Raw genomic sequence first — 26845 nt, 5'->3', positions numbered from 1 at the left:
ATGAGGGTACCTGGCCAAGACACTCTCAATGGATCTGTCTCTACCTTTCCTTGGGCCTTTGTCCCCACTTAATAGCATTTTGATGCCCCTCTCTCCTTCAGCTTTGTCTGCTGAGGCCAAGACAGGCCCAGCTTTGTCTGTTGGTTTTGCCTTTCTTCCCAAGACTCTCAGACTTGAACTCCTGCAACCTATTCTTATCTATTTATAGTACTACACAGTAGGAAGCCAGCAATAGTCTTATCTTCAAATGTTCTCAGAGGAACTACACAAAACAGGGTTTAAGTGATGTATCTTTATTATATTAAAAATTAAATCAAAAGGAAATGTTGCATATAAAACACTGGGGAAAATCATTTAAAATATTTATCGTAAGGGCCAAATCTAAGTTTGGAGGTAGAACAGTCACATGGCTTCTATCAGCAACAGGAGAGCTCCAAGGGGGTCACTGCAGGGAGACAGGCAAGCCATAGGCTACAGGTGCAGCCCCAATAAGATACTTGAGTCGGGGAGCCTGGCGGGCCTGGCTGACATAGTACAGAAGTGGGGCTCCTGGGCCTGCTCCAAGCCAGCCCTGCAGCAAAGCCTCTGTGTAGCGGTCAATGTCACGGTCAGTCACATCCCAGAGGTTACCTAGAAACAGGGGGCTGGGAAAAGAGAAGGAAGAAATACAAAGTAAGGGTCTAAAACAGAACACCTAGGAAAACACGACTGGTGGTGGTGGTGGTGGTGGTGAGTGAGTTGAGAGGGAGTTCCAGGAGGAGGATAGAGGATGGCAAAGGGTTAAGGGCCCAGGTATGCCAGGGAAGTAGGGTGGGAGGAAGGAGGTGGGGCACAAAAGAGGAACGATTTAGGGTTCAGACCTGGGAAAGCACTTGGGATGGGGACCTAGGATGGACTTTGCCCCTCGAGACTCACCAGCCAGCCATGATATACTTGAGCACGATGCCAGCCCCCTCCAGGTTTCCGTGCACAGCCAGGGCTGCACTGCTGCAGCCGAACAGCAGGGCCACCGCCCGGCAGCTCAGCCGCAGGACAGCCTGCCCATCCAGGAAGCGGGCACCAGCCCCATGCCCTGCATAGCTGAGGCAGAAGGAGGCGAGATGAGCCTGACCTAGCAGGGCCAGGCCTCTGCTGTGTCTCCAGAGGTGTCCTGAGCCAGTCAGGGGCTCCAAAGCCCCAGAGCAAACCGTGGTGATACCCACCCTGTGGGACTGTCCCTCCCCCCACCTCCCTGCCCTGAGCACTCACATGTACAAGTCACGCTCCGCCAGGGCCGCCTGCACCTGTTCTGGGCTCGGCACCTCCCCGACCACCCCTTTCCAGCCAGCTTCACTACAGGGAAAAGGTAGGAGTAAGAAGGGTTATGGGGCAAAGAGGGCAGAAGGAACAGTAGGGAGAACGTGGGCTGCAACATTTGATTCTGGAGAAAAGGACATTTGCCCCTGTGTTGTGCTACCCCTCCCCACCCTGCTTCTTACTCTTCTCCCGCTGACCTGCTAAAATGAGCTCGGAATTGCTCCTCTGTGCTTGACAGGTTATTGTGGGGATTCAGGACGTAGAAGGTACTGCGAGGATCCACACCTTGGCTCAGCACCGACGAGGCCCCGGACTGATGGGGAGACAGTGGTGATCAGAATCCTGGTCTGGCCCAAGGGCCCAAGCTCCCACAAACCCCAAGCCCCTTTCCACAGCTGATCCATTCCTAAGACCTCCTTCTTCTCTTCCCAGGTTTCTCTACCTTTTCTTGCCCAGTCCCCAATCACCCCCAGTCCCCACTCCCTGAACCCCGCACCTCTTTGATGATGGAGTAGCTGAGTAGGAATCGGAAGGAGGGCAGCCGAGTGACAGGCAGGGCCCGGAGGCTGGGCATGCTCTCCCACGGGAGCTTCTGTAGGTCCTGGGCAAAGAGCACTCAGAGGTTACCGTCCTGAGCCAGGGGTACACAGGAGTCAGAAAGGGCATGGCGGCGAGTAGCTACCCACTGCCCACCAGGCGCTGCCCCTCCGGCCCCTGGCTCCTTACCTTGTCCAGCACCAAGACAAGATGCCTACTGCTTGGTACCGTCTGACCCTGTAGACGCTCTACTGCCTCACTCAGGAGCTCTTGGGCTCGTTCTGGCAGGGCTGGGCACAGCCCATAAGCCAGGGCCTGAACGTCCTGTGGGGTGAGGGTACTGGCACCGCTGAGCATGATCTGCAGGGGAACAGTGGTCATTGAGTACCATAGCTCCCATCTCCACCCTCAGTGGCAGGTGGGAAAGTTAAGGCTACCTTCTTCCCCTTCCCTGATTGCTCAACTCACTTTCAGCAGAGTGGGGTCAGGATACTTCCAGCCACATTCCTGCAGCAATTCTTGTAGACGGGAGGCCTCCTGGGCAGGGCCGGGGTCCTCACTGGATGGCAGCAACAGCCTCCGCCAGCAGCCCAGCACATACTTCTCTAGGGAAGTGGTGAGAACCTGAATGCAGAACAGAGCTGTCAGTCAGAAAGGAAGCTGAGTTTCTTTCCCCACAGGCACCGACATGTTGGAGACGAGGAAATGGGTCTTCCAATAAGTGGATGTGCCTTATTTATCCTACTGCCAGTCATAAAAGGCAAGAAGCGAGAAACATTTTTTCATTTGTTGAGACTCTGGGGGAGTATAGATAAGACGATTTGTAGGGGGACTTCCCTGGTGGTGCAACAGTTAAGAATCTGCCTGACGATGCAGGGGACACGGGTTCGAGCCCTGGTCTGGGAAGATCCCACATGCCGTGGAGGAACTAAGCCCGTGCGCCAAAACTACTGGGCCTGCGCTCCAGAGCCCGCGAGCCACAACTACTGAAGCCTGCGCCTAGAGCCCGTGCTCCGCAACAAGAGAAGCCACCGCAACGAGAAGCCCGCGCAGCACAACAAAGAGTAGCCCCCGCTTGCAGCAACTAGAGAAAGCCCGCGTGCAGCAATGAAGACCCAACACAGCCAAAAAAAAAAAATATATATATATATATATATATATATATATCTTTAAAAAAAAGATGATTTGTAATAAATCACTACGTTTTGACAAATACGAACAGGTGGGCAAAAGCTAAAGCCAGGAAGTGAAATGAAAGCTGTGGTCGGGAGGCTGATACTTGGGCTTAACTTCTTTTTTTGTACTTATCTTTAAACATTCCATTGCCATAACCCCTTCCAGTCTCAGACTCTTGTTTAAAGTGCTTCCCAAGTGACATAACTTTTTATTTAGGCCTACACTTCCAGAAAGGACTTGAGGTGGCTCAGCAAGAACCTGGGACCCCTGAGAGAGAAGATATTCCTAGGACAGGCCGATCCCACCCCACGCTGGGGACACACACCTCCATCCTGCGGTCCAGTTCCAGCCGCCCCGTCCACCATTCCCGCTTGTCAGTACAGCTGCTGTTCTCTTTCTGTTCCTTCTGGATGGCATCAAACTCTTTCAGGGCTGAACTCACAGAAAGCTGAGGGAGATGGGGTTGTAAGAGTTCTGCTTGTCCACGTGACCACCATATCTCCATCCCCCAGCCACAGCTTGACCAGAAGCCTGCCCCAGCCCAACTTTGCTCCCCAGCCCAGAAAACCTACCTTGTTCTGGGCAGTGGGGATCTGCACAGTGACTGGGGGATTGTCTTTTTCCAGCCGGGTCAGCAGGAGGGTGTCACCCATGGTTCCAGGCTGGAGGGTGGCCAGGGCCAACACACACACGGTCACCCCTGACACACAGGACGTGCCCAGAGTTATTTCAGCTGTTACAAAGAATTCCCTTCCCTGTCTTCTGCATGCAATCCCTGTCCATCACTCAAGACAACTCCTAGAAGATTTCCCTGGCCACTGGAGTTCAAAGGTGCTCTCCCTTACCCTAACAGCTCCTGTAGTCAGAGACCATGTTTTGTATTTATTTGTGTCCCTACAGAAACTAACAACCACTACCCCCCACCACTCCCCACATACAGTGAGGCAATCAAATCATCCGTGAACATGTTTCGTGTTAGCATAGGAAGACCCATGACACTTGAACCAACTTACCCCTAAAGAAAGAAAAACACTGAATTTGCTGGTAACTCAAATTGAGATTCAAAAAAAAAAAAAAAGAGGGGCTTCCCCGTGGCGCAGTGGTTAGGAATCTGCCTGCCAATGCAGGGGACACGGGTTCGAGCCTTGGTCTGGGAAGATCCCACATGCCGTGGAGCAACTAGGCCCGTGAGCCACAACTACTGAGCCTGCGCGTCTGGAGCCTGTGCTCCACAACGGGAGAGGCCGCGACAGTGAGAGGCCCGCGCACCGCGATGAAGAGTGGCCCCCGCTCGCCGCAACTGGAGAAAGCCCTCGCACAGAAACGAAGACCCAACACAGCCAAAAATTAATTAATTAATTAATTAATTAATTAATTAGAAAAAAGAAAGACTTCTAGATTTAAGGTATGTCTGTTTGGTGAGAGTTACAAAATGTCTAATCAATGGAAAATTTATGATCCTTCCGTAAGGATCATAAACGTGTGTGTGAACTAACTAATGCCTTAAACTCCTTCACCCAACTCTTCCCTAAGAAGATGAATAAAAGAACAGCAGAGGCACTGATGCCTGCCGCCATACCACTGGGGATCAGAGCCAGGCGCTCCTGGAAACTCTCCTTCTCAGGCTGGGGGAAGTGGCCAGATCCCGATGCTCTGAAGGAAAAGAGGCGCTGGATGCGGGCCAGGGGTATGTCTCCAGGCCTCTCCTGGAGGTTCAGCCCCTGCAGCTGCTCTGCTATTTCAAGCGATCCTCGGCGCTTCTGGGCCTTGCTGCAGGCAACACAAGAGGGGGTGAGTTCTGCCTCCTTCAAAGTCTGGACCACTCCCCCCAGTCTGTCCCAGCACAAGCCTTAGGGATGGTGGGCACTCACCTGAGCTGCCTGTGGAGGTGGATGAGCAGCTGGTGGCGACAGGTGATGGAGACAGACTCGGTGACAAGGCAGGCAGTGGCGTAGGGATCCCGGTGGCCCAGGCACAAGGCCAGGAGGCGGCAGAGGTGAGCGTAGAGCCCACTAGGAGGGCAGTGACTGACCCCACGGAAAGCAATGCTTAGTGAGTCACAGATGGAATCCAGGATAGAGAGACCTAGAGGAAGGTCAAGACACCGATGAATCCCCGACTTCCTAACTGATAGGAACTTTCCAAGAATGAGTGTCTGTCTCCTCTCCCACGTGGAAAACAGCAGCTACCACTTATGAAGGGCAGTGTGCCAAGTGGGGAGCTACGCAGTTTACATGCATCAACTCTCTCCATCCTCCCCAAATTCCACCTTACGGTTAAGTAAATTGAAGCTCAGAGAGGTGGAGTGACTAGAGTTCAGCTAGTAGACAAAGAGTGCTAGGATTCAAACCCAGGTTCAAAGGCTGCCAGATCCAGATGGTCCAAAACCAGAACCAAGGACAGTAATGGAAAGGCACTGGGATCAAGTGATCACACCTTTGTGGTCAGCATACTTACTGACGGCTACGGGGGCCGAGGGGAGTCGGAGCGGAGGACCAAGATCCTTGTCTCTCTCCTTGTCTGGGCCCCGGACGGGCAGCTCTTCTTTGCTGGCATCCCGTCTCAACACCTCACATTCTCCTATGGATGAATCGAGCCCTGGAGCTGGGGTCTTCCCACCTGGGCAGACAACACGACTTTCCTGTAGAGTTCCCTCTTCCTGCCATCCCCTTTGCTCTCCCTTCTAGGGTCTGGTCCCAGAGCCAGCAAAAGAACTTTCTTCCTGTTCCATCTTTGGCACCAGTTATTTCTCATGTTTTGGCCCCAGGGCAACCCCAAAAAATCATGGACCTCTATTTTCCACCCTTGCCATCATACCTGAGGCTGAGTCTTCCCCATCAGGGCCCCTGAGGATCTCAAAGCTCATTTCCATCTGCTTGTCAGTCAGTTCCTCCTCAAGGATGGTCCTCATCATCTCGGGGCCCAGCTCCTCACAATGTCCTGATGCCAGCTTCTTGACCCTCCGGCTTCTACCACTGAGGCCAGGGTGCCCAGGGGCACTGCCTTGGGCGGCCACCGAGTTTGTCTTCACGCTCGGGCCCTTCCTGGCCCGGCCCCGGCCCCGGCCCCGGCCGCAGCCCCGGGAAGCAGTGCCCCGTCCCTTGGGTCCCTCTGCAAGCCGTGCCCCAACTGAGACAGCGTCTTCCAGGTCACTGTCATCACTGAAGTTCACCTAGGATGGTGGGAAAGGGAGAAGGGCCAAATGACAAGACATTGTCCGCCAGCAGGTGGCGCTGTGGAAGCGCCATCATAGAGGCCCTTGGGGAAGATTTAAGAATCAACCTCCCAGGTATTAGGCCACACTCAGCCAGGGGCAGTAACCCTGGGTTGTGGAAGGAGGGAGAGGAGGAAGGAAGAGAAGATAAGGAGGATGAAAAGGGAAAGGAACCGTATAGAGTGAAGAAAAGTCCCTTCTGTCTGAAACAAAGATGGACTTGAACTAGGTCTTGCTGTGGAAGATGTAAGGGTCCTGCAGTAACAGGAGAGCTTAAGGTTCCCCACCCCAACCCCCGCCAGCCCTAGGAAGCTATTCCAGAGACACCTGCTCTGCAGAACTCTTCTGCAGGATCACCCCCACTCAACACCAGTACCACCTAGCCACAGTCCCATCTCACCTTGAGGCGTGTCTGGGACCTCTGTTGTACCCTGGGGGCCTTGGGAACCTCAGGCTTGCTCTTTGTAAGGAGGACTTCCTCAAACACAGTGAAGGGGACACGAGGGCCACCCTGCCTGACCCGGCCTGGGGGCTTAGGTGTACAGGGTGGTCCTCCACCTTCCAGACCTTTCAGAGAGGTATTTGAGAGCGGCAGGGTAGCAGAGACCTCTTGCTGGCGTCTTCGTCCACAATGTTTTTGGCTCCAAGGCTTAGAGTGTTCTGAGCCTGCAGGGGTCTTTACTGATGGTGGCTGCCAGCCCCAGGAGCTCGCAAAAAGTCGAGGAGTGCAGCAGCTGAGGCTAGCCAGCTTTGCAAGGGCCTGAACCAAGAGCAGGTGGGCTCGCCAGGGCTCCAGGTGGGGTATCCGAGCCACCACAAACTTTAGCCCCAACTCCAGGATCTTCCCCAGGCTCTTGTTTGACGGCTGGCTCAGCCCCTCCAGTGCCAGCTGTGCGTATGCCTGAGCCGAGATCTCATCGAAGAGGCCCAGGACAGGAGAGGGGGGTGCTTTGTGATTCAGGGAAGCTTGTAGAGCTTGGGTGAGGCGCTCACTGGCTGCGGGGCAACACTTCAGCACAACCTGCAGCAGATCCAGGCCCTGGGCCTGATGGCCCATGGCCAGCCTCGCGCCCGCTGTGATCAACACCCAGCGCAGACAGACTGCTGAGAGGACAGGGCTGGCACAGAGTGAGCAGTCACAAGTGGGCAAATGGGTCAGGAAGCCAGGGCTGGGCTGGGGCTTTGTTTTCAGGATTGGGGAGGAGTTAGTAGAAGGTGCTACAGGGCCAGGCTCCTTGGCCACGGTGGCCACCAGCTCCAGGTCAGGGCCTCTTAGAACAAGCTCTTCCTCTGGAAGCTCTGGAGGATGGGGCACCCAGGCCCGCTGCTTCCCCTTCTGCAAGTGGACCTTCTTCACAGAGTCTGGGTGTTGCGCTAGTCCGACAAACTCTGAGTGGAAAAAGAATTACAAAACTGGGAGAAATGATACCAGTGTGTCCTGAGCTACCTCAGCGGCCAACGACCTACTAACTGTTCATATACGTTACTGTACTAACATACTAAATATTAGCATCCTTGCTATTTTTTCAATAAAATCCTAACATTTTCTGCCCTTCTAACAATGCATCAGCACAGCCCACAGAGCTCCCGTATCTGCAGCTCAGAAGGCTGCATGGCTCAGGCCAGAAGGCCGGCACCCCGAGGCCCAAGTCTTAATCCTGTCTCTGGCCCCTGACTAGCCCCATGATCCTGGCCTCAAACATTGAATTTCTCAATTTTCTGAGTTTACAAATGAAAAAACTCTATGTTCCCAACTCAACTTTCCAGGATTTTGTGTGGGTCCAGTGAAATACTACAGGTAAAAGTGGTTGATAAGGAAAAAAAAAAAGCACCATAGATACAATATTTTATTATTAGCTTAAGTCCTTCTGCGGATGCTACATTTGTGCTGCCCCATACAGTAGCCACATGTGCGGCTACTGAACACAGGAAGTGTGGCGAGTACCTAAGGCACTGAATATTCAATTTTATTTAAATTAAAATATATTAGTGCTGGGAATTCCCTGGCAGTCCAGTGGTTAGGACTCAGTGCTTTCACTGCAGGGGCCCGGGTTCAATCCCTGCTCCAGGAACTAAGATCCCGCAAGCTGCATGGCACAGGCAAAAAAAACAAACAAAAAAAAAACCCAGAAAAACAAAAACAACAACAAAAATATATATACATATGTATCTATACGTGTGTGTGTGTGTGTGTGTGTGTGTGTGTGTATGTATATATATATATATATATATATATATATATATATATAAGCACTGAAAACTAGAAGCAGGTAAGGTAGTCCTGGACAGCCCATCTGAAGGAGGGACACCAATGGTCTGACTGAAGTGAAGGGAGCTTTGCCCTGGGACAGAAGTCAGTCTGATTTAGAAGAGAACCTAACCTTGACATGTAAAGCTGTGTTGCGGTGCGTGCATCACTCTCACCACCGCCCACGGGCATAGGGGCCGGGCTGCTCACCTGTGCAAGACTCGAGCAAGAACAGAACCTGCTGCAGGTCCGACTGACAGAGGTCGATGTCATTGCGCGCCAGCTCCAGCTCCCCCTTCAGCACCAGGAACAGGGCACACCTGGTTGGGAGAGAAGATGACGACCCATTAGTGGAATCCTTTGTTTTCCTGGAGAGTCTTTTTTTAAAAAATAAATTTATTTATTTATTTGTTTGTTTGTATTTTTGGCTGTGTTGGGTCTTTGTTGCCATGCGCCGGCTTTCTCTAGTTGCAGTGAGCGGGGGCTACTCTTCATTGCGGTGCACGGGCTTCTCATTGTCATGGCTTCTCTTGTTGCGGAGCACGGGCTCTAGGCACGCAGGCTTCAGTAGTTGTGGTATGTGGGCTCAGTAGCTGTGGCTCGCGGGCTCTAGAGCACAGGCTCAGTGGTTGTGACGCACGGGCTTAGTTGCCCCGCGGCATGTGGGATCTTCCTGGACCAGGGCTCGAACCCATGTCCCTTGTAGTGGCAGGCAGATTCTTAACCACTGCACCACCAAGGGAGCCCTCCTAGAGAGTCTTTCTGCCCCTTTCCCAGGCAGAGCCATCACAGTCTTTTCCAGTGTCCAGAAGGCCTTTAATTCCTAAGGCTGACTTCAGGCACTCCCTGACAAAAACCCTCTACACTCATCTCTCAAACCAACTCACCCTCGTGCCTGAGGACAGGATTTCCCAGACCGAACTCCTCACCAAAAGGATCCTCCAGGCGAAGAGATTTAGGGAAACACTGTATACTAGATCTCCCGTCTGGAGATTGATAATGTGTGTTAGCATACTGGAGGACATGGTAAGTCCTACAGGAAATGAAAACATCTAATCTTGATTAACTCAGCATTTCCCACTTGTTCGCCATGGAATGCTGCATTCTTCCACCAACCCGTCCAAATATAACATGTTAATCTGTGGAACAGTTTGGGAACCCACGGTCAAGGTCGTAGGCACTCAGGTTTGGGAATCGGCATCCTCTTGGGCCCTGTACTCACTGGCGCGGTATCTGCAGCTTTGTTGTAAGTTTCAGGGCCTCCAAGCAAAAGGCTTTGGCTTCGCTCACACTACCCAGGTGGACCAGGCGGGAGACCAGCTTCTCCGAGCAGCTTAGCACCTCAGTAAGAACCTGCCATTTTTGTACCAGATTTTCACCTGTAGCAAAGGAGAGAGACGAGACCATCATCATGTGGAACCAGGACCCGTAGCCTGGATCCTCTGCAGACGTAACTGCCAGCCCCGCCATCTAGCCTGTTCCTTCCACCTTAGCTCTCCTCCTCGGACTTACCGTAGTCCAGAAATGGTGTCTCCACAGCTGTCTTCTGAGCCGAGAGCACATCGCTGCCCATGAGCAGGAGGATGATGCTTCGGAGGAGCTTGTGGGCGTCGATGAGCGCTATCTCAGGTGTCTGCCAGCCTGCGCAAGCGTGGGGGGAAGGTGGGAGTGACAAGAAGGGAGATGATGTGGCCAGAACTTCCACCACCTTCAAACAGTAAGAAAGCAAATGCGAAGCATGCTCTCACCCTCTCCCCCCACACTCAAGGCAGACAGAGCTAATCAATCACAGAACTCTCTCCCCCGAGGCCACATGGAGTCTCAGAACCCTTGTCAGTGTCGTGTTCAGGGCAGTCACTGAGCAGTCAATTAGAGTCAGCAAGCAAACTGAAACTCATCTGCTATCCCAGGCCTGCTCTGGGCAGCTTCTAGTTAGGTTCATCCACGCAGCGGGACAGCAGAGGGGACGAGGGCAGAGAAGAGCTGACAGCGGACAAACCACACAAGGAGGGCCATCCACCCTCTTCTTTCACCTTGAGCACAGAGCTGCTCCCACAGGGAGGCCGAGAGGCTGCCTGATGAGAGGCTCAGGTAGACTGCCACAAGCTGCAAGGCCTGGACGCGCAGCAGGTACCAGGCCTTGGATGGCCTCTGGAGGGCAGGGTCCCGAAGCACAGACAGCAGCAGAGAGGCACCCTCAGCCACCTGGGGGGAGGGGGCAGGGGCGGAGGAGAGCAGTGAGTGAGGCAGGGTCAGCAATTCAGAGCTCAAGGTGCCCCTATGGATCACGTAGCCCAAACCCCTGCTTTTCAGATGATAAAAGCTGGAGAGCAAACTAGAGCCTGAAAGGGCAGGAGACTCAGCCAAGTCACACAGCTAGTGTGTGAGGAAGCCCAGCCTTTTGGATCCCACTGGATCTCCAGTCGAGGGCGCCAGTGTCATCCCAGTTTCTAGTCACGGGACAGACTTTCCCCCTGGCCCCAGAGGGAGCTGGAAAAGGATGAAAAGGATGGAATGGCTCCTAGAGAAGCACACGTGGACGATCCACGGGAGAGGGCAAGGCGAGATGTTTCTGCTCCTCGGGGCCATGAACATTCTCCTCAGCTCCAGGGAAGCCTCAGGAGCCAGACAGGTTATCTGGAGAATCCTAAAATCCTTCCCATACCCAAGACCTTCGGGGATCAAGAGAGAAGCACCTTCTGGCAAGCACAGTAGAGCTGACTTCGCAGGAGGTCACAGGTCAGGGAAAGGAGCAGGCATGTATCTGTGGTGCGATCCAGAAGCTTCAGACTTGATTCTGCCTCTTCCAGGTACAACTGAGGAAGCAATCGGGGGTGCGTGAGCATGCTGGTGAGGAGAGGCAGCCGGACTCTCCAAATTAAAGCAGATTAAAGCATTTGCAAGCAAAATGTTGACCTTGTCCAATTAAATATTAAATTATTTCAAATATTGTAGTCTACGTAGGAATTATTCTCACTCACTAAAATGCTCATTTAGTACCTTTCTGTTAACCACTAAGCTAGAGAGACAAAGCTGGATAAGCTGTAAGCGGGCCCTTCCATCCAACAGCTTGCAATGCAGGGGCGGGGGGGGGGGGGGCGGGGGGGGCGTGGCACCCAGGACCCAGGGAAAGTGGTTGATTTTACCCTTGAAGAAGGGGACATATAAAATGCTTTATGAAGGAGACAACTGAGCTAGACCTTGAAAAGAAAGTATGGGTTTGCTGAAGGAAAATAAAGTTGGGGCGAGGGTGCATTTAGGGTGAAGGGTCTACCACAACCAAAGACAGCGGGGTACGTATGAGGAATATAAAGTAAGTGGTACAGATTAGCATAAAGTTCATGGTGTGGAGCGGCGAGACAAAGAGTGAACCAGAATATAGAAGGTGTGCAATCCAGAGTAAAGGGTCTGGACAGTATCCCTCAGGTAGCGGAGAAGCCAATGTAATCCTTTAAGCAGGAAAAGAGATAAGATCAGATCTGTGCCTAACATGATGCCGCTAGTAGCCGGAGTGGAAAAGGGAGGAACTGGAGGCCAGGAGACCAGTTAGGATACATTGTTAACAGCCCTAAGTGAACAAGAAGCATCAACTGGGACAACAGAAATGGCTGGGAAACCCCGGATTAGCAGCGTATTGCCAGTGCCGACTAGGTAAGACTGAATGAACAGTTGGTTTGGCAGTGAGACGGAGAAAGATGCCTCCTCTCCCCCAGCTGCGTCCCAACCACTCCACACTTTACCATCCTTCAGCCAAATGTGGCACGGAAGGCAGAGAAGCCACTCCTTCAGTAGCCTACCTTCTCAGAGGAGAGCTGGGTCACCGAAGCCAGGTCCCCCTGCAGCCCCAGGCTAGCGCGGCTGGGCACTCACCTGGGCGTAGCTGGGACAGCCGAGTGTCAGGAGGAGCTGGGTGGCGTGGCAGGAGGAGCCGGCTGCCTTCGCGTGGTCCTCCAGTCTCTGGGAGGCGATCCGTATGAGCAGGAAGACCTCCAGAGCTCGCAGGGGCTGGGGGGCCAGGAGCAGCATATTTACCCAGCTCGCGCTCAGCCTTCATTTCTAGCCCCTCCCCTCCAGCCCTTTGGGACCTTGGTCTGACCTGAGGGCCTGGCTGGAATGTGGCCACCCAGACCGAGCAACCACTGGCCATCCTCAGGGAGCCGGAGAGGAGAGCAGCGAGGGCGTCTGCAAACCCTCCTACCCCCTCACTTGTTTTAAAGCCCACACGCCAGGTGTCTTCAATAGCCAGGATTTCCTGAGCGTTTGCTATGTGCCAGGCACTGTGCCAGCTCACTTTATTTTCATAGCAACTCTAACCCTAATCTTACAGACGAGGAAACTAATAGGTTAACATATGTTAAGCTGCTTGTCTAAGTTCACATAACACGTATGTGGTAGAGCCGAGACTCAAATCTAGGGCTCAGGCAGCTTCCCAGGCTCCTCCTGCTAGCAATATGACCTAATGCCCACAGTAACAAAGATCCTCTATGTGCAACGTCCTTTTTCAGAGGTTCCTAATATGGGGTCCAGGGAAGAGCTTCAGGGAGTCCTTGAAACCTGACATTGCATGTAAAAATGTAAAATTGTATCTGTAGGCATTTATGTATTTTTTCTGAGTATACAGGTCTCAAATTATCTGATAATTATCAATAATTATGGCTAACGTTTGAGTATTCCGTTTACACACACCATCTTTCACGCATTATCTCACTGAATGCTAACAAGGCTATGAGTTAGTAGTATTATTACCCTCATTTTAGAAATAAGGAAATGGGCTTGGAAGGTTAAGCAACTTGTTTAAGGCCATGTACTAGTAAACGCTGGAGCCTGGATTTAACTCAGGGAGACTGGTGACACAGCCCACACTGGATGACATGACTTCTCAGCAAGGACACAGGCCAAAGAAGGTGAAGGAGCTGGGTTTCTGGCCCGTGTCAACGCCCTGCCCCGTTACCTTTGCCACCAGCTGGTAGAGGGCCGCTAGGATCTGTAGGGAGGCTGCTGTCTGCTGCAGACACCGCACAGCGGGGGCCTGCCCCTTTGTAAGCACCTCCTTCCACAGGGCCAGGGCTTGGTCCAGGCATGTGGACTGAACTGTAAGTCAGAAGAAAGGGACCAGCCATTCTCTCAGTGTGGGCATCTGGGGAAAGGTGGTCCTCTTCCCCATAATGGCCTCTGCCCTTGTGCCCACCTTCCACTCCACAGGGCAGCCTCCCTCACACCTGGGGCACCCACAGGAAGCCACAGAGGAGGCCCCATCCCACCACACTACGTTCACGGTCCTCACCAGCATCTGCAGCCAGGTTGAAGGCAATGTTACTGTATAGGAAACGATCTTCCTGGAGTTTATCTTCATAGTTCAGGTCATTGACTTCAAACTCCTCCAGGTTACGAGGGGCCTGGGCCCTCCGATCCCGCTCAATATCCTGGATGGGGCGACCAGGGTGAAAACACAGTTGTCACGAGCTTACTGGGGCCCAGGGAAAATAAACCCTGTATCCAGTCCTGCTCAACCCCACAGCAGCCATCTCACCTCCTGCATTTTGGCCTCCAGGGTACAGATGTAGAGCCACAGCAGGGCCTGTGCTTTATCATCCAGAAGCCGATCCTCGGCCTGGGCCTCGGGCCTCACAGACTCCAGAAGCTGCAGGGCTTCCCGGATGGCATCCAAGGCAGAGCTATAGGGAGAAGACGCACTTAAGCCAGGCTACTGTGAGTGCCTGCCACGCTGTCCTGGGAAGGGCCTTCTGCAGCACAGCTGGCCTCATCCTTTGAATTGAGTTCCCATGACCACAAACTCAAGGGAGTGCTCAGGGACGTGGAGAGGGAAACGGGCTCCAGGAAGGGTAAGAGGAGCTAGGGCAAGAAGCAAGAGTGGCCTTCCCAGGCCTTCCTCCTCACCAGTCGGTCTGCTGGGCAAAGTCGTGATAGCAGAGCACCTGAGCCAGTTCCACCAGGTGGGTGGCTCGGGCCCAGGCCCCGGCCGGAGTTTCCTCGGGGCTCAGCTCCAGCAGGTCGCAGATGACATTGAAACGTTCCTGCCCCGTGTTGGCCCGCACCGCCTTGTAGGTCCGCAGCTCCTCCCTGAGCAGGACGGCCAGGGTCTCTGGGTCCCAGCCGCTCAGGCTGTCTCGCAGCGTCCTGAGAGAGGGCAGGCTCAGCACCGGGGAGCCCATGAAGCACGGCGCCTCTGCCCCAGGCCAAGGAGTCCCCGCCTCAGCTTGCTGAGAGCTCAGTTTCCAGTGGTGAAAGCAAGAGCAATTGCCTGTCACCGCTGTCCCCCCAACTACCCAGCACAGTGGCTGGCACACAGTCGGCACTCAATCCATAATGATGAATGGAGGAAACAGTGCCTTTTTCAGACATGAGGATGAATGTGACCATGAGTGCCAAAGCAGCCCTCTCCAGGGGATAAAAATGGTTGTCCCCCTCCCCACCAACTCACTTCAGCTGTAGCTCCTTGTCTCCGGCTCTGGCTGCATCCATCTTGACCCGGACCCAGAAGGTGACTGGCTCAGTCATGTGTTTGGGGCCACAGGGCTGCAGGGCTGTCAGCCACAAAGTCACCATCTTGCAGCCCTGGGCCTGTTTACCCAGTTTCTTCAAACTCTCTACGTGCAGCCGGAAGCATCTGTGCAACTGACCAGAGGAAGAAAACAGACCACACTGGAGAGAGGAAGCAAGGAGTCTGTACCATGGGGGAGGATGTGTGTGCTCAGGGTCCTCCTGCCCCCAAGCCCGCCCCACAGACACCTAAGAACTAAATATCTGGGTGCTCTCAACCTGAGGCTTCGACCCATCCCACCCATATATCCGTCACCCACACCCCTGCAAACCTGCTCCTTCTTTTTTTTTTTTTGTTAGAAGATGTTGGGGGTTAGGAGTTTATTAATTTATTTATTTATGCTGTGTTGGGTCTTCGTTTCTTGTGCGAGGGCTTTCTCTAGTTGTGGCAAGCGGGGGCCACTCTTCATCGCGGTGCGCGGGCCTCTCACTATCGCGGCCTCTCTTGTTGCGGAGCACAGGCTCCAGACGCGCAGGCTCAGTAGTTGTGGCTCACGGGCCCAGTTGCTCCGCGGCACGTGGGATCTTCCCAGACCGGGGCTCGAACCCGTGTCCCCTGCATTAGCAGGCAGACTCTCAACCACTGTGCCACCAGGGAAGCCCCTCCTGACCCTTCTCAGCAAATCACCACCTTCTCCTGAGCTGGAAAGGCGAGACCATCTTGGCCTCTTCCTTCTCCCTCCCTCACACCGGTCACTTTCCAGGTTAATCCTTGACTTCTTGCACTCACCCACTTCTTTCCATCCCTTGGGAAGCTGTTTCAGTTCAGACGCCCACCCTTTCCTGCCTGGGCTGCTAGAGCCGCCTGGGTGCCTGGTGTTGTCCTTTCCTTCTGTTTATTCGCCACAGTGATGCCGAGAAGCCCAAGATACCAATCCGATACCAGGCCTCCACTTAAATCGAGAGGCTCATCAAACGAAACCCAAGGCCCTCTCTGACCCGTCTTGCCAACCCATCATTTCATGGGTATTCCTGCTTTATGACAGTGGTTCTCACTCTGGTTGCCCAAAGGACCACGTAGAGGAACTTTAAGAAAAATATCCAGATGCCTGGGCTCCAGTGTCAGAGATTCTGAAGCAATTAGCTTAGGACAGGCTTTAGAATTTTTTTTTTTTTTAGTTCACTCAGGTGATTCTAATGTCTAGTCAGGTTGAAAACCACTGGCCCAGGACAAGGCTAAATATAAAAAGTGAATCAAAAAAAAAAAAAAAGTAAATATGAAGGCGTGGTGAGATTAAAAAAAAAAAAGTGAATGAATCAAAAAAATTAAATAACAGTACAGGTGAGGTCCGGGAAACACTGCCCCAGGCACTGCTGCCAACATGCAGCTCCTAACTCTCTACTCCAAGGCAGGGTCCTGGCCAGGCCCTTTCATGCTACTGGAGCCCCCTCCTCCCTTCAATATAACCTCCCTCCTGCCCTCATACCTTCTCAGGAGGCACCTCAGGATAGGTGTCTGGCTTTGCCAAGCCCAGGTGCTGACAGAGGGGCTCGGAGATGGCACAGGCCTCGGCATAAAGCTTGTGACTATAGAAGTTGTAGGCCAGGTTACTGGTGTAAGAGGCTGCAGGGGAGAGAGAGGACAGCTGACCGCAGGAATGGTTCCACTGCCCTCTGCTGTTGGAGGGGCAGCAGAGAGATGCTAAACCTGTGGTCAGCTCAGCAGTCCCCAGATCAGCCAGGAACCCCCATCGCTAGGGAATGAGAACGGGACAGCTCTCCCCTTCATGCTCCAAGTCAGCCCATGCCCTCCATTCCAGGAAGGTAACCCCACACCAGCCAGCCTCTCTGCACTTGTTTTACAAGAGCCAAGTCCTCATCCCCACACAGGGCCTGTCTCTCCTCACATGCCAATCTCTGTCTTCATCTTGCTCCAAAGGTCAGCATTTTGGGGGAAACGCTCTGGCCTATCCTTTACTTCCCTCTCCTTCCCTCATTCCACTGAAGCCACAGTAGCCTGCTAGTCCTTGAACACGCCAGCCCCTCTCCTGCTGTAGGGCCTTGACACTGGCTGTTTCCTCTGCCAGGGGACGTCCTTTCCCAGTTTTCCACAGGGTCAGTTCCCTCACACCCTCCAGGCTGTGCTTATGTCACCCTCTCCAAGAGGCCTACTCGGACCACCTTTTTTTTTCTTTTGGCCACATGGCATCTTAGTTCCCCAACCGGGGATTTGAACCCGCACCCCCTGTACTGGAAGCGTGGAGTTCCAACGACTGGACCACCAGGGAAGTCCCTGACCACCTGTTTAAATGGTAATTTGCCCCCCCTCACCTGCCCTGACCTCCTAATTCCCTTTCTTATCCTGCTCTACTTTTCCTTTCCCTCCATATTTCTGATCACTTTCTAACATGTTGTACTTCAATTATTCTACTGTTTATGGTCTTTCTCCCCCAACCAGAATGTGGCTTCATGAGAGCAGAGATCTTTGTTTTATTTACTGACATATCTAAGTACTCAGAACAGTGCTTAGCACATAGTAGGTACTCAATAAATATTCACTGAATGAATACAATTTTCCTAAGTTCTAGTTTAGGCAGCTTCTTGGCTATCGATATAGATGGCTGGGAGAAAATAAAGAAGGTCTTCAATATCAATACTCTGTGGGAAGAATTTTCATACTATTAATTTTTGTGACTCCTGATGACCTGTGGCCAGGTTCAACCTGATAATATGAATATGAAAAACGCTCCAAAACCTTCTAGTGACTGAACTCATTAGGTTTATATAATTCAAACTAAAGGGCTATGCTTTTTGTAAAACTGAGGGGGAAATTTATTATGAAATACAAAACAGGTAAAACTAATTGATGCTGTTAGCATAGTTAGTGGTTACTGTTGGGGTGTGGGGACCAGAAGGGGGCACAAAGAGGGGTTTTTTCAGGTGTCTCTGTCATGCTCTGTTACTTGACCTAGATGTTGGTTACAAACCAAGCTCACTTTGTAAAAATCCATCAAGCTGTCTGCTTATGATCTTTGTATTTTCCTGTATGTATATTTCAATAAAAAGAGTGGGGAGAAATATTCATGCCTGTTGGTTAATATATACATATACATAGTATATATACATATAGTAAATATACACAGTATATCTCTAGAGGGATACATAAGAAATTGACCATATTAGCTGCCTCTGCAGAGTGGGACTTGGGTGACTAGGATTAAGCGCAGTAGAGGGACTTTTCGCTGTACGCCCTTTTGTGCAATTTGTATTTTGAATCATGTGAATGTTCTACCTGGTTTTAAAAAAATTAAGTTATAAATGTTCTACATTTTCATGAAACAAATACCAAGTCAGATTTCAAAGCCAATGAGAAAAAAATTCACATCTGCTATGATAAATGAGCCTCATCACTTCTCTCCTGCTGTTAAATACAGAGATCCTTATAAATATCTTTCTCACTGCCTCCCTAAGCCATAGGGAGGTCCCACAGAACTATCCAGCTACTGCTACTTGCCTGCCTAACAAGCGATGACCCTCCCAAGAACCCTGTATCTGGGCCCTAGGACACTAACCAGTCATCCCCAGGTAGTCAGTCAGCTCTCGGCCTGACAGGCCCTGTAAGGCCTCCATCATCCAGACAACAGTAGATTTGCAACTTTCCACTAGCTGGGCCAGGTCAGCCAAATCACCTTCCTGAAGGGACAAAAAAGGTGAGAGGAAACATAATAGGTCTAAGGTGATGTCCACCCCACCTTGTGCCGAAAGCCAAAGCAACCCCAAAGCTCTACTGAGGGCAGTCAAGCAACTCCAGACCCTAGGACCGGTCCAGGTTTTCTGATTCCAGATGGTACCTGACAGCCTTGGGCAAAGTCATAAACCACCGTAGTGTAGAGGTGAAGTCCCTGAAAGTGCATCTGAACCAAAGCCTGAAGTTGCTTGGCGGAGTCCCCACAGACCTAAGGAAGGAAGGGGGAGCTTGGTTTGAGGGACAGGGAGCTCCAAGCTGAAGACTGGCCCAGAGCCCTGGAGAGCTGAGACAGCCGGGGAGTAGGAAGAAGGACATCAGGATGGGCCACTGCCCTCTCAGCGTATACGAGGCTGCTTGCTGGCTGGCAGGCATGGTCCAGAGAGCAGCTCACCAAGGCGGGAGCCAGGGCTTCCAGATCTTACCCAAGACCCTAGCCCGATGGAGTCCACAGAACCACATTCCCACCCTACCTCTAGGTCCTTAACTCACGCCATCCTGCAGCTGCCGGATGAGGCAACAGTAGCTTCCAAGAAAAGCAAAGAGGCCCAGAATGGCATCAGGTCCATAGTGCCCCTTGGTGCCTCGCTCCAGGACTGAGAGGAAGAACTGGCAGCTGTCACACAATGCCCGCAGTGCGGGTGACGGCGCCTCCATGCTGTTCTTCAGGACAGCTGATGCCTTGAGCAGAAGCTTGGCCACCGCCTGGGGTCCTCCCTCGCCAACCTGCTGAAGTTCAACTGCCAGCTGGCAAAGCTGGAGGCTGGGGGCCAGACTGGTGCTCCTCAGGTAATCGTAGGCCTTCTCCACTGCCCTCGTGGCTCTGGCGTGGTGGTGGCCCCAGCAGAGGCGACGGCAGTGTTCCAGGGTGAGCTCCAAGAGACAGAGGGCCCTCTGCGGGGAAAGAGGACCAGGAGAGCCCCCTCCCTCTCCCACCAAAGCTCTGATCACATGCCTGGAGAGCAGGTCACCTAGGAAATCAGCATCTGCTTCATTCAGACCATGCCCACTGCCTTCAAATAGCTGATTGGCAGCTACCACTCGACAGGCTGTGGGAGAAGCAAAGTGGGGAACCTCACAAGGGGTACTTTCATCCTCCAAGAGTACTAGAAAGCTCAAGGCCTTTAGCCGAGCTGACAATGCAGCCTGCCGCTCCACCAGGGCTTCTGCCCCCTTCCAAAGCAGAGAAAAGCTGCCCCGAGCCACAGCCTCATAGTCCTGGGGAGCAGCTTGTCGAGAACACTGCACCAAGCAGGTATGGAGGGGCTGAGCGACTCGGAGTGTGGCCTCTGGGATTCCCTGTGCAGCAGTGTTCCGCAGAAAGATGAAGAGAATTCGTTCCAGGTAGAGGGGTGGGCGCTGGGGTGTAGACATCAAGTAGCCATCGCAAGCCACCTCTGCCAGCTCCAGCAGGCTCCCCAGGTGCCTAGGGCAAGCCAGCTTGACAGTCAGCTGCTGGTTGCAAGCCCTCAGGATGGCATCACAAGCTTGCCTCCTCTCGGCATCAGATCGGCAGCTGGGAGAATCAGGTGGAAGCTTGGACAGGAACTCCTAGGAGGAGAAGAAGATGTGAATGAGGCTACCAAAGGAGAAAAAAAAAGATAGGGAAAGGAACTAGAAATGAGATGGCTCAAGAGTGGATCTCCTACTAATCTGTCTCTTCAAATAAGTCAAAAAACAAAACAGCTCAGCTTGGTAAGCCAGGTGTATCCACAGCCAGACAGCACTCCCACCTTCAAGTCAGGCAGCAGCTCTTCAGCCTCCTTTGGACTTCTTAGCAGAGTCCCAAAGTTGACTCCTTTGAAGCTCCTCATGGTGCCGCGGGACTAGGGGAAAGAAAACGGATTAGGGAAGGCGGAGAAGATTTGTAAAGGAGCTAAATGAAGGGCGGGAGAAGGGCTTGAAGGCCGCGGAAGGCGGGGGGTGGGGGTGGGGGCAAAAAATCCCATCAGAAATCCTATCGGAAAAACATACATGCCAAGACGCCGGGCTCCCGTTATAAACCGACGCTTCTGCTATTCCTTCCTCCCAGCCTATCCCCAGCCTCACTACCCGTCCCACCAACCAACGCCCCACACCGGAGGCCTCCACCGAGCTCTTCAGCACCACCAGGACGTCCCGAGGTCTCCCGACCCTACCTCGTAGAGACGCCCGGCCTCTTCCTCAAGTCAGCGCTGGGGCCCCATTCACCTCGGCGCATACATACGTTCACGAGTACCTCCAGGCCTTCCGTCCCAGAGATAGTTCTTCTTCCCAGAGGCAGGACTTACCCACTAGACTGAGTACTCCGCAAGGATCCAAAATGTATCCTTCGTTTTCCGCGCCAGCCCCTCCTTTCAAATATGCCCAGCGACCAATCAGCGAGAGCTACGTAACGTCGGCGGGCCGCGAGGCGCGCTGGGAGTTGTAGTTTACTCGCCGCGCTGCGTCCTCACGTGACGCCGGCCGGCGGGGTTTAGCCGCTATGAGGGCGAAAGCCTTTCGGGAATGCGGGTTTTTCCACATTTTCTAGTCGGGGCCGACTTCCTCAGCTACATGTAGCTTAGCTGCTATTGTGAAGGCCAGTCCCCTGCCTCCTTCTCCTCCCCTTTATCTTCAGAGCTCGGAAAGAGTTTAAATTTGCAGACAAGGGAAATAGGTTAGATAACAAAAAGAACTTACTTGGAAACTCGCGGTTTGGGTTACTAGGAAAAAAGGGTATAGCCTTTCATAGAATTCTTTAAAAATATAGTTTTCCGGGGCCACTGACATGAGTACTGTGGCGACTTCCAGCTCTCTCTGCCTTCCAGCCTTGCTCCTTGCATCAGTTGGATTGTTTGAGGAAGACAGAGGATCTTCTTGATGGGGGATGGAGGGTAGAGGGGTGGGGTGGAAGCTGTGAGTTACGACGGGAAACTCATTCACTGGGATACTTCGCAGTTTTTAATCGCTTATATTCGGTAAGTACTAACTACTTCCCCAAACATACACGTTCACTTGGCTCTGCTTCTCTTCCCTTCCTCCAAAGAATTCAGTTCACAACTTTGGGTCTTCCAGTTAGCTTTTCCCTGATGAACTCTATTAACTCATCCTTCTCTATTATTGGTTTTCTTCATCATCATCAACCTCTTTTAGGAGCTGAGGATCTAGCAGGGAAGACTATTTAAAAACAAACAACAAAAAAAAGCAATGACGAAGAATCTCAGCGCTGTAATGGTAATATTGCTGCAGGGGCTGAATGTGTATGATACATCAGTTCTCTCAGTACTCATTTCGTCTTGCTTACTCCTTAGCAGTCAGTGCTTTGACAGTGTTCTAGGACTTTTTCCCTATGTATATCTATTTGATTCTCCTGAAGGGCAGAAAACATCCTTTTTTTTTTAAAGAAGATGTTGGGGGTAGGAGTTTATTAATTTAATTATTTATTTTTGCTGTGTTGGATCTTCGTTTCTGTGCGAGAGGTTTCTCTAGTTGTGGCAAGCGAGGGCCACTCTTCATCGCGGTGCGCGGGCCTCTCACTATCGCAGCCTCTCTTGTTGCAGAGCACAGGCTCCAGATGCGCAGGCTTAGTAGTTGTGGCTCACTGGCCTAGTTGCTCCGCGGCATGTGGGATCCTCCCAGACCAGGGCTCGAACCCGTGTCCCCTGCATTAGCAGGCAGATTCTCAACCACTGCGCCACCAGGGAAGCCCTAAAACATCCTTTTTTTATGCGTCTTCTACTTCTAACAAAAAGGAAGTTCTATAGAGATCAAAAAGTGCTGACAAGGGACTTCCCTGGTGGACCAGTGGGTAAGACTCCTCACTCCCAATGCAGGGTGCCCAGGTTCGATCCCTGATGGGGGAACTAGATCCCACATGCATGCTGCGACTAAGAGTCTGCATGAGGCAACTAAAGATCCCGCATGCGGCAGCAAAGATATGCCACAACTAAGACCCGGTGCAGCCAAAATTAATTAATTAAATGGTCCACATAAAAAAAAAAAAAGAACTACGATAAAACTGAAAAAAAAAAGTGCTGACCAATGTGAATTTGAGTCACATAATTCAATCCCTCACTTGAATCCCTGATGTTTACAAAGAGACAGTACGGGACAGTGAAAAGAGCTTTCAACTTGAGTTTGGACAGAGGAGCCAGGTTCTAGTCCCAGCTGAATTTATTATTAATCTGTGAAATGGGGTAGTAACATCTAGCCTCGCTCCCTGCCAGGGATTCTGCCAGCCTCAACTAGAACAGATATGAAATGCTTTCCAAAGGCCCAATGAGGCTTCGCAGCCGTTAAAAGGCGTGTTTTATATATAATGACGTATGAAGATGCCAGAGATACATGAATGCTTGTTATAGTCTTCCTATGGATTTCAATCGTTTTAAAAAGAGAAAACCAAGATATACTTTTATGTAAAAAACAAGATATACTTTTATGTAAAAAACAAACAAGTTGCAACATGAAAGCTATGATTCGTTTTTATTAAAAAGCATTCTATGCACTAGACTATAAACATTTAACAGTGGTATGACGAGCAGGCTTAAGGGAGCCTATCATTTTTTACATTTTATATTTCTATATGTATTTATATTTGTAATATATTTATACATCAATATAAATATATGTATTTTAACATTATATACACATGTATTTACATTCACATATTTATATTAAATATATATTTCTGTATTTGCATTTGACTCTTTTACAATGAACCCATATTACTTTATTGTTAAAAATAATTATTGGGCTTCCCTGGTGGCGCAGTGGTTGAGAGTCCGCCTGCCGATGCAGGGGACACAGGTTCGTGCCCCGGTCCGGGAAGATCCCACATGCTGCGGAGCGGCTGGGCCCGTGAGCCATGGCAGCTGAGCCTGCGCATCTGGAGCCTGTGCTCCACAACGGGAGAGGCCGCAACAGTGAGAGGCCTGCGTATCGCAAAAAAAAAAAAAAATTATTAAAGCAAATGTGACATATTTTTATAACATTAGGTCTGATCCCAAGCATGACAAACTTTTGTTTGTCTAGTAATTCTATTCTGTGGTTCTGTGGGGAAGTGGTGGCAAAAAATAATAAAAGCAACAAGGAGAACCACAGGACTGGGGTTAGGGAAAGTGTGTTGGGGAGTGGAACCTAGACCCAGCCAAAGGGTCATGGCTATTCACTGGGGGTAGCCATTCCCCTCCCTGAGCAGGGACTGAATTTCCAGGAAGAGGTCATTCTCCAGCCTCAGAACGCAGTACTGTCCTCATGACCCAGTCCTCCTGCCTTCTTGTCCATTGGCTCCTGGTTCCTTGGGCTGTTTCTGTTCTCCTCAGGATCACTTAAATGCTCCAAATAAAATAATTATATATCCAGCTGGATGGAAAGTCAGAAAATCAGGAGCCTCTCTTAGTGAAAGATGGTGGTGTGTATCAAGTCTGACACCAAGCTGACCTTCCCACTTGAGGAAGAGGAAATGAGTTCAAGTGGAACACACTGACACCCTCCTCAGCTGCTCACATACCCCAAAGTAGAAGGCTTCTCAGATAGCTTGATCCTGCTCTCTGGGCCAGGACCAAGGATAAACACTGCTGGGAATCACCCAACCACTGGGATGGGTTGGAAAGTTCTATACCCCATTACAGTCCCATCCACTCATTCTCACACCCAAATCTGGCTAGGCTCAGCTGGATTGAAAAAGTTAAACAATAAAATATGAACGCAAACACTTATGTAGTACTTACACTGGGGGCCAGCTGCTGCTCTGAGTGCTTAATTTAATCCTCACATGAGCCCTAGGAGTAGAAACTACACCATCATCCCCATTTTATAGATGAGGAAACTGAGGCACAAGGTTGAACCCAGGCAGTCAGGCTCTGACTCCATGCTCTTCACCAGTTCCCTCTGCTGCCTCTCAGCAAGGCATCACAAGCAGCGTTCTGCAGGCAGCATGCGCCTGGTGAAGCAATCCCTCATTTGCCCCATATGGGTAAATATCCAAAGGTGGGCCAGGTGGCCACGGCTAAGTGCTCCCACACTCTTGCCCTTCTCCAGGGACAGGGCTCAGGAGGAGGGAAGAGGGCTAGAGGGGGAAAGGCAGGTAGGTGAAGACCCAGGGGACAGAGTCAGTACATGCCATATAGAAGGGGTACTGCGCAGACAGCAGGAGGCAAGGTTTGGCCTTGGCTTTGCCATCCACTTGCTACATGCCCTTTAAGTGGGTTTTCCTCTTGGGTAAAAAATTTCACCAGCACCTAGTAATACAGTGCATGGCATATAGTAGGTGCTCAATAAAAATATGTTTAAGGCTGACTGGACAATCTCTAAGATGCCTGTGAGCTCTTCACACCCGATGAGTCTTGACAAGAAGAACCCTCCCCACTCTATCTGCTACCAGCTCCTTTGAAGAAAGCTCAGCAGGGACAAAGCTAAGGGAAACTCATTAGTCTGTCTCCTCTACCCCCCCATTTCCCTGTTACTTAGGAATATGGGGCCTCCTCATGCTTCCATCAGTAAACAATTACTGTCATCCAAAACAACAAATCATTAACTAGGCTCTGGATTCTAGTCTAATAGATTTCCCAAATGGGCAGCTCTTGAAAAGCCACGTGTGAGCTAGCCTGTCTCCTCTCCAGACATTTACTGAGCACAGCCACGGGCCAAGCCCCCACTTGTGTGTATATATATGGGGGAGGCAAGGGCAAATAGGACACAATTTCCTCCTGTCTTCAAGGAGATCATACTGTGGTAGAGAGAGACGGAGTGTCTACAAATAACTAAAGTACATCGAGGTCCAGCTCCACAGGGCAGAAAGGGGAAGTGGAGTTACTGCAGCAGACTCTGTTTTAGCCTCAAGATGGGGGAAGGAAAAGATACCTGTTTTTTCATACTTAACCTCAACTTCTATTCCCTGCAGGCTGGGTGGGGGAATGTGTTTTTTCCCTTGTCTGACTAGGGACCTGAGACCACCACTCTTCCCTCCCCCTTGGCCTCACCCTGCAGGAGCACATCCACCCCACATTCCTCCTACACCAGGTGATACTATCTCGCCACACAGGTTTGGACCTGCAGCTCTTGGAAAGTCTTGCGTCTTCCTGTCTGGGAAGTAGTCTAGGACCCACGGAAAGGTCATCAACCTCTTTTCCAGACAGGTAGGTCCCTCATGCCCACCTCAAGCACATTCCAGGACACACCCTTGGGCCTACCCTCCCTCCATCCCCACCCTTCTTAACTGCTGGCTCTGCTTCCCCTGAGAAGCCCAGGTTTGGGTGGGAGGAGGAAAGGCAGATACAATCGGAGGTGAGGCAGGGAGGGGCTCACAGAACTGGTGTTCCCACTGGTACTGTTTCCTGCCCTGATGGCTCCCTCACCCTCACTCACTCTGGGTGGGGAAGAGTCAGGTACAGACAAGATCCCAGTCCCTCATCCATTCACTGCTCTCTCTCCCTGGCAGCCCTTCACTTGGGTTTCATGCAAGGATACAGGAGCTGGTGGACCCCGGTGATGCTGGACAAATGGTGCCTCTACAGCCGCAGAGGCAGAAGGCAGACAGCACACATGTGCTGAGCTGCAAGCTTGCTCCTGAAGGAAGTCTCCGGATTTGCCCCAAGAGGTGGTCACAGACGCAGCTCAAGCCCCTGGAATCTTTGCTCAGTGGCATGGGCATCCACCCCATAGGCTCCAGAGACTACCTCACCCTGGATGTGGAGCAAGGTGTTTGCTTGGCAACCGGGGAGGGTGCCTGACCCCAGAGTAACAAGATATAGAGGATCTAGGGGCCTCAGGCATTTCCCACCCATTTCTGTTGAGAGGCAATTCCACAGCTCTCAGTTTAAGCTGGAGGCAGTCTTAGGCTCTTTTTTCTTTTTTTTTTTTTGCGGTACGCGGGCCTCTCACTGTTGTGGCCTCTCCCGTTGCGGAGCACAGGCTCCAGATGCGCAGGCTCAGCGGCCATGGCTCACGGGCCCAGCCGCTCCGCGGCATGTGGGATCTTCCCAGACCAGGGCACGAACCCGCGTCCCCTGCATCAGCAGGCGGACTCTCAACCACTGCGCCACCAGGGCAGCCCTGGAGGCAGTCTTAGAGAGGCTAGAACTACAAACCTTCTGCTGGTAACCCCACCTCTCACCTCACAACCTCCAGCTGCCGTCTCATCAGAACTACTGAGGTGGGTACAGGTGAG

The 26845-nt window shown here is 51.8% G+C and overlaps 1 protein-coding gene and 1 long non-coding RNA gene across 4 annotated transcripts; one reads left to right on the top strand and one right to left on the bottom strand.

Moving 5' to 3' along the window:
• Positions 1-277: 277 nt before the first annotated feature.
• Positions 278-21129, bottom strand: ESPL1 (extra spindle pole bodies like 1, separase). 3 transcript variants are annotated; one of them, XM_067696689.1, is made up of 31 exons: positions 20856-21129; positions 20451-20543; positions 19210-20268; positions 18824-18928; positions 18545-18665; positions 16460-16596; positions 14914-15107; positions 14370-14609; positions 14002-14146; positions 13756-13894; positions 13423-13562; positions 12342-12476; positions 11168-11287; positions 10505-10676; positions 9984-10112; positions 9694-9850; positions 8682-8791; positions 6624-7612; positions 5827-6181; positions 5467-5589; positions 4881-5094; positions 4589-4779; positions 3582-3709; positions 3335-3457; positions 2302-2457; positions 2023-2193; positions 1793-1897; positions 1494-1609; positions 1249-1332; positions 916-1080; positions 278-644 (listed from the first exon to the last, which is right to left on the bottom strand). In XM_067696689.1, the coding sequence occupies exons 2-31, from the start codon at positions 20529-20531 to the stop codon at positions 443-445; spliced, it is 6306 nt and encodes a 2101-aa protein (XP_067552790.1). In that variant the 5' UTR covers positions 20532-20543; positions 20856-21129; the 3' UTR covers positions 278-442. The 3 variants fall into 3 exon arrangements, with proteins under 3 accessions (XP_067552790.1, XP_067552787.1, XP_067552789.1); XM_067696686.1 differs by having other exon boundaries at positions 5467-5628; positions 20856-21127; XM_067696688.1 differs by having other exon boundaries at positions 5467-5628; positions 20988-21087.
• Positions 21130-21181: 52 nt separating this feature from the next.
• On the top strand, positions 21182-26742 carry LOC137201973 (uncharacterized). Its single transcript, XR_010932420.1, has 3 exons — positions 21182-21656; positions 25721-25814; positions 26117-26742. It is a non-coding gene; the product is annotated as an uncharacterized lncRNA (long non-coding RNA).
• The last annotated feature ends 103 nt before the right edge of the window (positions 26743-26845 follow it).

This window comes from Pseudorca crassidens, chromosome 11 (assembly GCF_039906515.1).
Source record: "Pseudorca crassidens isolate mPseCra1 chromosome 11, mPseCra1.hap1, whole genome shotgun sequence".
Classification (NCBI taxonomy): Eukaryota; Metazoa; Chordata; class Mammalia; order Artiodactyla; family Delphinidae; genus Pseudorca; species Pseudorca crassidens.
This window is presented reverse-complemented; position numbering and strand designations above follow the sequence as displayed.